This window comes from Euprymna scolopes, chromosome 23 (assembly GCF_053919585.1).
Source record: "Euprymna scolopes isolate OS-2025 chromosome 23, ASM5391958v1, whole genome shotgun sequence".
Taxonomy (NCBI): Eukaryota; Metazoa; Mollusca; class Cephalopoda; order Sepiida; family Sepiolidae; genus Euprymna; species Euprymna scolopes.
This window is the reverse complement of record NC_136504.1, coordinates 36,874,625-36,886,833: the sequence shown is the minus strand read 5'-3', so window position 1 is coordinate 36,886,833 and position 12,209 is coordinate 36,874,625. Positions and strand designations below refer to the sequence as shown.

The 12,209-nt window shown below is 36.7% G+C and overlaps 1 protein-coding gene across 2 annotated transcripts in view; it reads right to left on the bottom strand.

Annotated features, from left to right (window-relative positions):
• The window catches only part of LOC145245696 (NXPE family member 3-like), a 35,269-nt gene that overhangs the window by 17,112 nt on the left and 5,948 nt on the right, over positions 1 to 12,209 (bottom strand). For both annotated transcript variants that reach the window (XM_080107241.1, XM_080107242.1), the window contains 2 exons: positions 9,124 to 9,240; positions 1,174 to 1,932 (listed from right to left, as the gene is read on the bottom strand). In XM_080107241.1, coding sequence (XP_079963367.1) covers positions 1,174 to 1,932; positions 9,124 to 9,240 — 876 coding nt within the window. The remainder of the gene's footprint in view (positions 1 to 1,173; positions 1,933 to 9,123; positions 9,241 to 12,209) is intronic.

Genomic DNA, 12,209 nt, shown 5'->3' with positions numbered 1-12,209 from the left:
ATTCTCTTGCTTAACACGACGTACACCACGTAATCTTCATTAATTAACTTTTGAAGTTGAGCATTTGCCATTATAGTTTTATTTCTTGAAGCTCCAAAAGAGCACAAAATTGACCAGTTCTTTCATCTGTGAATGGATTAAGCAACCGCATGCTGAGGTCAGCTAGTTATTCCCGCTGTCTGGAAAATAAAACTTACGGTGTTCTTGCATCAAAGTAAGGTGCGTGTAGCCTTTTATTTATTTTTTTATTTTTTATTATTCCATTTTCATCCCAAACAAGGCACAGTGCCACATTGATGTAGAGGGCTACTACCTGGGACATAAGTTGCATGAATACTATGTAGGGAGTTGAGCAGTAAGATGTCTGTTCACATTACACTTGAACTTCTGCATGTCAGTACAGTTGGGAAAACAGGAACTCGGAAGGGAGTTGCAGAGTCTATCAGTTCTGGAGAAGTAACTATTAGAGTAGAAGACCTTCTAACATCTAGGGATCTCTACTGTGTAGGGGTGGGATTTTGCTGATTGTCTGGTTTATCGGGAGTATTTACGTTGAGGGGTACAAGGGCTTGTAGTTCGTCAGAGCATCCGCCATTAAACTACTTGCAGTACAGGTAAAGGGATGCATCATTTCCTCGATGGGTCAGCAGTTGAAGCTTGGATGACAGTTCAGGACCTATCAGGTTGGCGGCTCTCTGCCCTGCATTTGTTGATGCTGCTGTTTGTTTGTTTGTTTGTGGAGTATCATTCATGATGAGACTTATTTTTATTGGCATTCGTTTCCCCAACATCATTCTATTAGGAATTCTTTCTAGAAAGATATCAAGTACTTACAGGAGGGTCCACATGAAGGTTGCTAACGTTCCCAAAGAAAAATATTTCTGTGAAACGAACTGGGTTCGAACTTGGCACAGCAAGGTTGTCAGGCCGCATTCTTATCTGAGTTACCATCACCTCCCAGATGATTATTGTTGGCATTCGCTTCCCCGGTATCTTTCTAGTTAGAATTATTTCTGTAAGTACATTGGGTACTTACGAGAGGGACTACGTTCGAACTTGGCACACCCAAGTTTTAAGTTTATGTCATTAGCCACTTAGCCACGGTCACCTCCCTGCCGGTGCTGATTAAGTAAGTAAGTCCCACCCCGTAAAGACAGACAAACGAAATCTTACCTGTTAAATAAACGTTCTTCATCAGCTGTAAACGACAAGATCCTTGGTCGACCAGAGCGGATGCCAGACCAATGCCTGCATTTAATAAACGCATTTTTTGGATGAGCACAATACCATTCCATGTTGTCATTTTCAGCGGTCAAGTTACATATCTCTTTCGATGTTGACCATAAGGCCTCAGGGTTCAATCCGCAAAGGGTCACTTCTTTGTCGTATTTGTTGTCAAACTCAGCTTCGATGTCCCACAGAGATTGGAGACGCTCAGCATTTCTGATGATCATGTTCGTTAATTCAGTCGGTTGCGAGAGGATCAGCGTGACGATCGACAGACCCGTCCATAGCATTGGAATGTCCACTGTGTAGCTGCCATCGCTGTGGTCAATGATATCGGCTACGGCGAAACAGTTGCTTGAATTATCGGCACTGGTCACCCGCGCAAGAATCAAGTCTCCACCTTTCGTTTTTCTTCTACCAGCAAAATCAACGACGAAGAAAGCGATGGTTATTCGATCATGGTCTGTCGTGTTTATACTTGACATGTTGACGATGATATTCGCCGAAGAAGAGTTTATGTCCCAGAGGCGGTCATGTCCAAGTTCTTCCCACCATCTGAAGGAATATCCATGGTTGCGAGGAAATTGCCCTGGGAGAGTTTTCATCGTTCCTCCATGACTATTAATAGTGATACCCATCTCTACTGTCTGTTGTAATGCTAATTCGTCAATATCCGGTGCCTCCGTAACAGATTCCTTTTTCTTCCTAGATAATACAAAAAGAAAATCTTATCGTTACTTTATTTTCTCCAATGACCCTTGCCCTATTTTCTCATGTTAAAAGTGGTGGCCATTGTTGTACGCGCAAGCGTGCACATTTTTGACATAATGAATATACTCATTATTCCATTGATAACCATAAGATATACTGCCCCAACGGATCATGGTTATATATGTATAATTTTATATATATAGATATATATATATATATATATATATATAAAGTTTTTTCCATTTTTTTTCATAATATTATTTTGTATTCCTGCACGTCACCAATTGAAAATGAATAAAGAAAAGTTATAAGCTTTTGTACTTTTCGTATTCTTTTTTATACATTTCCATTCACACACACACACACACACACACACACATACACACACACACACACACACACACACACACATATATATATATATATATATATATATATATATATATATATATATATATATATATATATTGGATGGTTACGTACTTGGGCACTTCAAAATGTTACTTCTACTTTCAAAATTTACATTGTTTATTTTAGGTTAAATATTGGTGTATATATACTAGCAGGCCGCCCGGCATTGCCCGGTCATAAAATACGCTTAAATATGATATTATGATGAACGCAGATTTCGTATTTATTATGATGTTATATTGGACTCAATATATAGCAATGATTTAAAAAGTTTTTAAAAAAAAATGACTCGTGCGCCACCACCGAAAATCGAAACCAAAACGTCTTGCTTATGATTTACCTCTTCCTTTGGCGTTAATTCCTGAGCTAAAAAGACGTGTTTGCTGCAAGGCTAAAAAATGAAAGCATCAACCAATATCTATTGCGTTAAGCATGCATATTCGTAATGCCATCGTTCGACCTTCATCTGGCAAATTCCATTTTTTTAAGTTTCATACTTTTGCACCGATTTTCCATGGCTAAACCCCAATGGGTTCGAATACCCCATATATTAAGTTTCATGTCTATAGACTAAAAGCTGAGAGAGGAGTTTTGTAGGAATATGTTTTTAAACAAAAATATATATATGCATACATAAATATATATAGAAAGAAGTCTGTGTTTACTATAAGCTTTTTTGCAAATATTACGCAGGTATAAATCATGTAGAATATCTGCATGAATATAATTACACGTAATAGTTAACTAAAGATGATCATCCTATAAGAAAACCGAAAAGCTAATAGGGAATTAATTAAAATGAATGTTTAAAAGAATATGCAAATTAGCTATATCTTTTGCAGATGAATGCAATTCCATAACCTATATATAACAAGGGAAAGCATCGCTGGTAAATAAATATGGAGGAATTGCTTCGTTTGGTAGCTGCTCGCGAGACTAAACACGCAGAAATGATTATAGCAGCATATCAAAACGGTCAGCATCATTTTGGAACAACTTAACCCAACGTTTCACAAACATGGTTTTAATTATTATTTGCCTTGCAATTCAATCATTTTCCACTTTACCAATATTTACATGTGCATCTTTATGAGAGGTTATGCCCATTCGTCTCGCTTCAGTTCACATTCAATCTTTAAAAATGCATAATGAATTGATGCATCATATTTTAAATATAAGCAAAGATATCTATGACATTAAGCCTATTTGTTTGTCTGTCATACTAGAGTTACGCCCCTTGAATCAATGTTATGATCGTTATGGCTTGTTCATCATAGAAAAACAAAACCTAGAGCAAAAAGACATTGGAACAGTGCCACGGTATTATATATATATAGCAATACAGGCAACTGAGTGCTGAAGTGATGTGACGTATGAATGTAACATTATACACGTTTACACATGGTATCAACACGTTACAGACTCAGTCGCAAAGAGAACAGAAAACAAGTAATAAGTCGAACTCACTTTTTTATGCAACAACGATATTTATTTTCTCATCCTTCCGCCACGCATGACTTCTCGTTACGGTTGTGAAGTCTCTCACGTGATCGTTTTCTCAAACATGATCTCTCATATTTTTCATTACTGTGAGGGCCTGGTGTTTGCATATAGCCGTCCGCGCTACGTCACATTAATTAAAAAAAACAAAGACAAACGAAGGAAGGTCTTGTAGGCTTTTTATCTTCACATATCTATTTTCTGTTCAAAATAAATCACAAATACAAATGATTAAATATGGACTTACTGTTTGTGATTACTAGGATGATGGAAGTCTTTAATATTTCTAAAATAACATCTCTTTTCCAAAACGAAAGGGACTAAAGAATGTCGTTAAAACTGGAAAATATCATAACAACGAAACCATGCTCTGTTATTAAAAGTTAACATTCATCGAGATTTTTATTTGAAAAGTTTTTGCTATTTATTTCACATATATGCCCCAAAAAACATATTTTTATACATTTAATATTTAATACTTTTCATTTTTGCCTCATGGGTCGATCCTTGAACCATTATTATTCCTGATATTTATAAACGACCTCCCTGATAATATTGTGTCCGAGATGGGTATATTTGCTGATGATACAACGCTCTGTAATACGCATGACGGAAGAACAGATGTACATAAATCGAAGACAATGGCAGACTATAGTGGAATGGAACCGTAAATGGATGGTAACATTTAATGTTAGTAAAATAAGCTGCTCTCCTTTAACAATTACAAGAGGCCTCTCTAACCCCCTATATCCATGACAAATAGCACCTACCTGAGAATTCTGCCTTCAAACTGCTCGGCCTAACATTTTCGGGCAATATAAACTAGAACAAATACATAGAGGACATTGCAACGGCTGCTGCAAAAAAGGTGGGTTCCTTCTATCGAGCTAGAAAATTACTCACACCTGAGAGTATCCTGTACCTTTACAAAGCCACCATTCACCCATGCATGGAGTATTGTTGCCACATCTGGGCTGGTGCATCTACCACTAGCCTCTCCCTCTTAGATAAAGTCCAGAAAAGGTTTGTCAATCTAATCGGTCCCACTTTATCAATTAAGCTCCAGCTCCTGTTTCATCACCGCAGTGTTGTATCACTGTGCCTGTTTTACAAATATTTTAATGGGATATGTTCTGATGAACTTGTTTCACTTGTACCCCCTCGACGTACGTATTCCCGACAAACCCACTTAGCAATAAGATCTCACCCTTCCACTGTTGTTGCCCTTAAATGGCAGAAAGTTTTCTATTCTAATAGTTTCTTCTCTAGAACAGCTAAACTTTGGAATTCCCTTCCTGTTGCCTGCTTCTCTGGCTGTACTGATATGCAGAAGTTAAAATGTACCATAAACAAATATCTTGTTATTCTTCCCTAAACATGGCCCTAAATAGTATCTTCTTATGTTCAAGTAGCAATATGCTTTGTAAAGGGTGAACATGAGTAAAAAAAAAAAATACTTGTTCTGTGTGAAAATCTTGTAAACAGTCAACAAGGTCAACAATTGACAGCCTCCTTTTTCTATTTCAAGATATCGAATTACATCCCATGGTTGTGCTTCACGACTGATACAGCCAGGACACTTTTGTTATTTTGTGAATTTCGCAACAGTTAAAATCGGCTTATAGAAGTTCTTAGTCTCAATATGTGGCTGTAGTTGATCTCTTAAGAATTGAAACTTTATAAAGGCCGTATACTGATATTAGGTTGACAAGAAAGTTCTTGCGGTTTTTAACTTTTAAATTCAGACGAACATATTTCGACTTGAACAAAAAATTTATTAATCAAAATAAGCGCCATTAGAATCAACACACTTTTTGACAACGCAATACAAGTGCATTCATGCTAGTAAAAAAGTAACGTAAAAATCTTGCGTTCTGGTTGCGATGAAATCGCTGAAGGCGTTTTTGATATTGCTGAGGTGTTTAAAGCATTTCTCATGCAGAAAAAGTGGTAGTCGGTAAGTAAGATATCTGGAAAGTAAGGCGGATGAGGCAGAGTTTCATGGGTCAATTCGTTAAACTTCTGCAGGGTTGGTTTAGCAACGTGCGGTCGGGCATTGTCATGGAAGAGAATTAGGTTTTTCTGTTGACTAATGCTGGGTGTTGTTGTCGAAGTTTCTCATGCATTTCATCGATTTGTTGACAGTACTTCTTCACCACCATAGTGGTTTCTGCCTGCATTCAAACAACTGTAATGAATGAGACTGGTCGTAGACAATCAAACAGTTAGCAGAACCTTCTTTTGGTGCAACTCTGGCTTTGGGAAGTGCCGTGGAATTTCGTTGGCATCTAACCCTTGAGCTGAGCGTCGCCAGTTGTAATAAAGAATCCACGTTTCATCGCAAGTCATATTTCGGTCGAGAAACGGGGCGTTCTGGTTGCGTAAAAGAAGAGAAGATAACACTTTATAACAGTGTTTTTCTTGATTGTCGTTCAATTCGTGAGGCACCCATTTATCAAGTTTTTTGTCTTTCCGATCTCCCTCAAGTGGTTGGAAATTGTAATATATATTACGTCTAATTCAGAAGCAATTTCTCGAACAGTTGTGCGTGGATTGGCTTCGACTAATACGCTTAATTGATCGTTGTCAACATCCGGTGACTGACTGTTTAAAAAGGATTTGTTCTCAATATAGTATCAGACCTGACGGAATGGTTAATTGTAGGTATTGACCGTTTCATACCCTCGAAAAAGTTTCAGCAAAAACCTAACAGCCAGCCATGGTTCTCTCCAGAATGTGCTGCTTTCATTACGCACAGAAATCACTTTTTCCACTGCTTCCAACGTAATAGATGTATGGAAACTAAACCCGCTTTCAGGACTGCCAGCAACTATTGTAAGAAAGTAATAAAGAACGTAAGAGAGTTGTATGCTCAATCCGTCAAGTCCAAAGTAGCTGAGCAGCGGCTTGGTTTCCACCAGTTTTGGCAAATAGCAAACAGAATCCTTAACAGAAGCGTGTGCTCTATTCCAACTATCATCAATGGACCTGGGGTAATCTCGTCAGCATCAGACAAAGCCAAACTCTTTGTCAAGAACTTTGCAGCTAATTCTACCCTTTGCGACCAAGGCCGCCAACCCCCAATATTTCCTCCTGTATCAGAAAACACGCTATGTGATATACATATATCTTTACGTGATGTTGCCAAGCTAATCAAAAACCTTGATTCCAGTAAAGTAACTGGCCCTGACGGCATTCCAATTATAGTACTCAAAAAACTTCAACCAGAACTAGCGCACATACTTACAAAACTGTTTAAACGTTGTCTTAAGGAGAATAGCTTCCCATCACCCTGGAAAATCTCATCAGTAAGCTCTGTATTTAAGAATTCAGATGATCGCTCATCCTCCTCCCATACAGGCCAATAAGTCCCCTGTGCGTCATGAGTAAGTTGCTAGAATCTGTGTTAAATACAGAAGTAATCAACCATCTCAACAAAAATAACCTTTTTAGTGACACTCAATATGGTTTCCGTTCTGCTAGATCTACAGCAGATGTGCTTACAGTTATATCTCATAGGATTAGCAAATCTCTCGACGGAGGCAACCTTTCTAGGGCAATTGCTCTTGACATATCTAAGGCCTTTGATAGGGTATGGCATAAAGGTTTACTTCACAAGATCTCTAGCTATGGTATAGCTGGAAATGTCTTCTCAATTATTAAATCATTTCTTTCTGATAGGTTCATAAGAGTAGTAGTTGAGGGGCAAAAATCAGAAGCTCACAGTATTAATGCTGGAGTCCCTCAGGGGTCCATCCTGGGCCCAACTCTTTTCCTGATCTACATTAATGATCTTCCAAATCACATCCTTACATCATTTGTAGACATTTATGCTGATTACACTACCATTTATGGTAGCACATCTAAGACAGTAAACGACCAAGTTCTCTCCGATTCTCTCTCCTCTGATCTTGAGCACGTGGTACAATAGGGAAAGGAGTGGCTAGTTACTTTTAATGCATCTAAAACCAAGCTTCTCTCTTTACATCGTCAACATTCTGATCCACATCTGGCATCAATTGAAATGAATGGCTCTCTTCTTCAGGAGGCCTCAAGTTTTGACAAGCTTCTGGGCTTGACCGTTACTCCTGATCTTAAATGGAACACGTACATTAAATCTGTTGCCAATGCCGCTGGAAAAATGGTGGGATCTTTCTATCGATCCAGTAGATATCTCACTGCTGATGCAATTCTCTATCTATATAAGAGCCAGGTACGTCCAAGGATGGAATACTGTTGCCACATCTGGGCAGGAGCTGCTAGAAAGGACTTGTCCTGCCTTGATCGAGTTTACAATAGACTTTGTAGCCTTGTGGGGGATATCCTTTTCTCTTCCTTGCAACCTCTATCTCACAGAAGAGATGTTACGAGTTTGTCTCTGATGTATCGTTATTTTCATGGAAAGTGTTCGACTGAGCTTCAATCTATGGTCCCCCCTCGCCAAACTTTCACAAGAAACACTCGTCTAGCTGAAAACACTATCAATAATTCCCCCCACTCTTTATCTGTGCCTAAAACGTAGATTCCATGAACAAAGCTTCTTTCTTAGAACTGCACGCCTGTGGAATTGTCTTCCGTTTTCCTGCTTTCCGGCTGACTATAATATAGTTGTCTTCAAGTCTAACGTAAATAAGTTCTTGATGATCCGTTCCATATAAGTTATCAAATTTACCGAATTTTCATCACTAATGATTACTATATTGTCCAATTTCTACTGTACACTCTTTAACTCTTATCATCGAGTGGCATCTTGGCCTTGATAATGTGGTGATGCCTGTGTAAAAAAAATAATTACTACGCTCATCATCTTCAAGACTCTCATCGCCGCCACAAAATTTCTAAAACCACCATTGTGCTGGACATTCAATAGTGGTTTCTGGGTTAAAGGCTTCGTCGATATTGCGGGCTATTTCAGCAGTTTTTCGGCCTAATTTCAATTGAAATAAGAAAATTGTGCGAATTTGCTTTTTTCCATCTTGTAATTAACGTTCTGGTAAAAGGAAATAAAATTATTTTAAACGATTGTAGTTTAAACGATTAGATAGACCGAAAGACGCTCTTTAAAACGATATATAAAATAAAGGTATACATCATTTTGTTTAAAAAATACTTTCATTCATATGTAAAGTTTAAAAGCATCTCTATTCCTCTTACTCTTGATTGGTCCAAAGTTCAGGGGCCGGGTGTTGGATTGAAGGCAGCAAAAAAGAAAACTTCAAAAATCACAGATTAACTTTAAGTTGAAAGAGTGAGATGTTAAGGGGTGTTACTTACCAACTTGTGAAGCCGAAGTAAAAAAGTAATGACCATATTAAAAAGACGAATATAATAACAGCAACTGTTTCGACTTTTCTTGGTGATGCCGGAACTTTTGCGATAACGCCATACAGCCTGGATAAAAAGTTGAATGAAAAATCTGAACACGTTACTATTAAAACATTGTTTACGTTTGAAAAGTTGAATGTTGAAATGCAAGTTGCTAAGATAAACTGATTCTGGCATAAGAACAACAATTAATAAGTACCTGTGTTAAATAAAAACAAATGAAGCACGCATGGCCCCGAGAACGAGGCATAAGAAAATTACTAAGTTTAGCATTTGTCCCCACCCCACCCCCATTTAGCCCCAAAAGTCCCCAGAGGACGTCAAATCCTGGTGGAAATGGACAAACTGTACAGTTTTAGGCCTTAACATATGTAAATATGCGTTCTGCACCATACAAAAAAAAAAGAAATGACTAGGCCCATCATTTGCCCCGCCCCCATTTAGCCCCAAAAGTCCCCAAGGCCTTAACATATTTAAATTTGAGTTCAGCACCATGCAAAACTGCTAAATAGACATACACAGAAAAATTTGGACAAATATAGTAAAATAGTCCCAAAAATAAAGTGTTTTTATTAGCCCTAAAAGAGCCCCTGGGGCACACCCAAGGGTTATCGCGAAGTATAGACAAAAAGATTTTCAAAAAAATCCAAGGCGTAATTATTGAGAAAAGTGCGGACAGACAAACAGATAAACAGACAAACGGACGAACAGACAAAGGTGAATTTACAGGTCCCCTTCCTTTTGTCGGGGGCAAAAATATTTAACCAGCAAATATGCAGTTAAATTTATTTGTTTATTCTACGTTGCTTATTAAACAATCCCAACTAAGTGGACATTCGCTTTTATTCAATCAGTTACATGATTTAGTTAATCTATTTTTGTTCGATTTATTTGTATTGTTCGGAATTTTATTATCGTGATTTTTAATTATTTTTCCAAATCATCACAATCGTTATAACCCAATTTTACTGCGTCTTTTATCTATAAAGTTGTAGCGTTCGTGTATGTGTTTGTACAACTCTCCTACAGTCTATACCATTGAACTAATCATGATCAAACCTGGCATGATGATGGTACCCCACCTAGGAATGGCGCACACCATTTTTCAAGGTCAAGGTCAAAGGTTAAAGGCATATTTGGTTCGGCTCTTCATAAACTCCCCCGCCTAGGGATGGTGCACACCAAGTTGGGATATATTTGCTATATCTTTGATAAAAATGTGTTTGTAATACCAAACAAATTTAAACCATTGTGATTATTTGTAATTGTTTCAATTTTTATGTGCAACAATATGTGAATTTTGATATAACCTATTTGCTTTCGATGGTTTTTACATTTGAAAATTTTAACCTGAAATAATATATATATATATATGTGTGTGTGTGTGTGTGTGTGTGTGTGTGTGTGCATACACTAACAGGGGCGTTATCCGGTGGAAGCATGTCACCCCTCGTAAAAGTGTTGGTGAAAATTGTGGACACTGGTTTCCACTGACGATTAGTGTTGGTTTAGTCGTTTACCCACAAGTACTGTTTGATTTTAAAACAAAAAAAAAAAAAAACAAAAAAACAATTAAGGGACTGCGTAAATCAGTATGAATTAATAAAATCACGAAAAATGGTCCATTAAAATAATAATGGAAAGTAAAAACAGAAGTTTTAGAAGTTAAGGATTCTCTGTTTAAAGTGATCGAAATCAGTAGTAATCCTAGCTGTTTCCGTTTGTTGTCCAAGTCTTCTTCTTCTGTTCAAATCTTCCACCAATAGTATTAAATTAAATTCCAGTTTTACGTCATCTTTTTTTTTTTTACTTAAAACAATAAAAAAACACTCTACCTTCTGCATATAAAGAATGCGTTTTCTAAACAATACCGCAATAATTTCATCATAATAACATTCATGTATAATGTTTTTTATATTAGGTCCACCTTCACAATTTTATTTAAAATGCCGATTTTTTTTTTTTTTTTTTTTTTTGCTGAAAAAGAAAATCTCATTTGAATTTTGCAGAGACAAGTAGTTTTCTAGATATAAAGACCTGTATTATGCACTGGAAATCACTGGCCGCGATGTTTGTATGCATGCGCGATAAACAAATCTACTTCTCTGCGACCGACCACCTAGCGGAAACAAATCCAGTTTTTTTTTTTTTTTTTCACAACCGAGAAATTAGTAATATGTGTGTATAAAACAAAACAATTAACAAGTAACTGAAATTTCCCTTATCTATCCATTTTAATGTATCTGACGTATCGCTACATTGAAAACCTGTATATAAAAGTGGTCATTTTTTCCAAAAAATTAGAGGTGGACCTAATGTAAAAATTTACCCCCCCCCCAAAAAAAAAAACAAGTAAACGTCTGTGCAGTCTCGATAATCAGTTCGAAAAAGAAAATTTAATTAAATGCCCCAAAGAAATAAAACTGGTAAAAAAAAACAAAAAAAAATATATATAAAAAATAAATGTTTTCGAAGCCAACGAAATTTATTTTAAAACCTACCTGCATAATATATTGGCGTTTTAACTTATTGGTAAGTGCTTATTGAGTTAAAAAAGAAAGTGCGGAAACGATAAGCAACAGGATTGAAGTCTAGATAATCGGTGAAAAATATAAAAGTAATTCAAATCTTCCACAGGAATAGTAAATGCAAAAAAAAAAAAGAAAAGAAAACAAAGAAAAACAAAAAAATATAGATTCCTGAAGGTCGATAATCGCTAAAAAATCGAAAAATAAATATTGGCACCCCTAAATGTTTTTGTTTTTTCAGGGCTGTTTGGAGGGGTGATAGTGGCGTGTAGGTATTTTGTGCATATTTACATTTTCAAAACAATGCTGTGTTTACATTTTTTAGAGTGTTCCGGACGTGTAACGGCGACAACATAAAGAAGAAAGAAAGAAAGAATAGAAGATACGTGTGTGCGCGATTATCGATTGGTAAAGAACATTATGTATGTATTTTTTTGTTTACTTATGAACGATGATTTGTGAAAAAGAAGTTGAACATTAGGATAAATGTAAGGTTACTAGTATTTA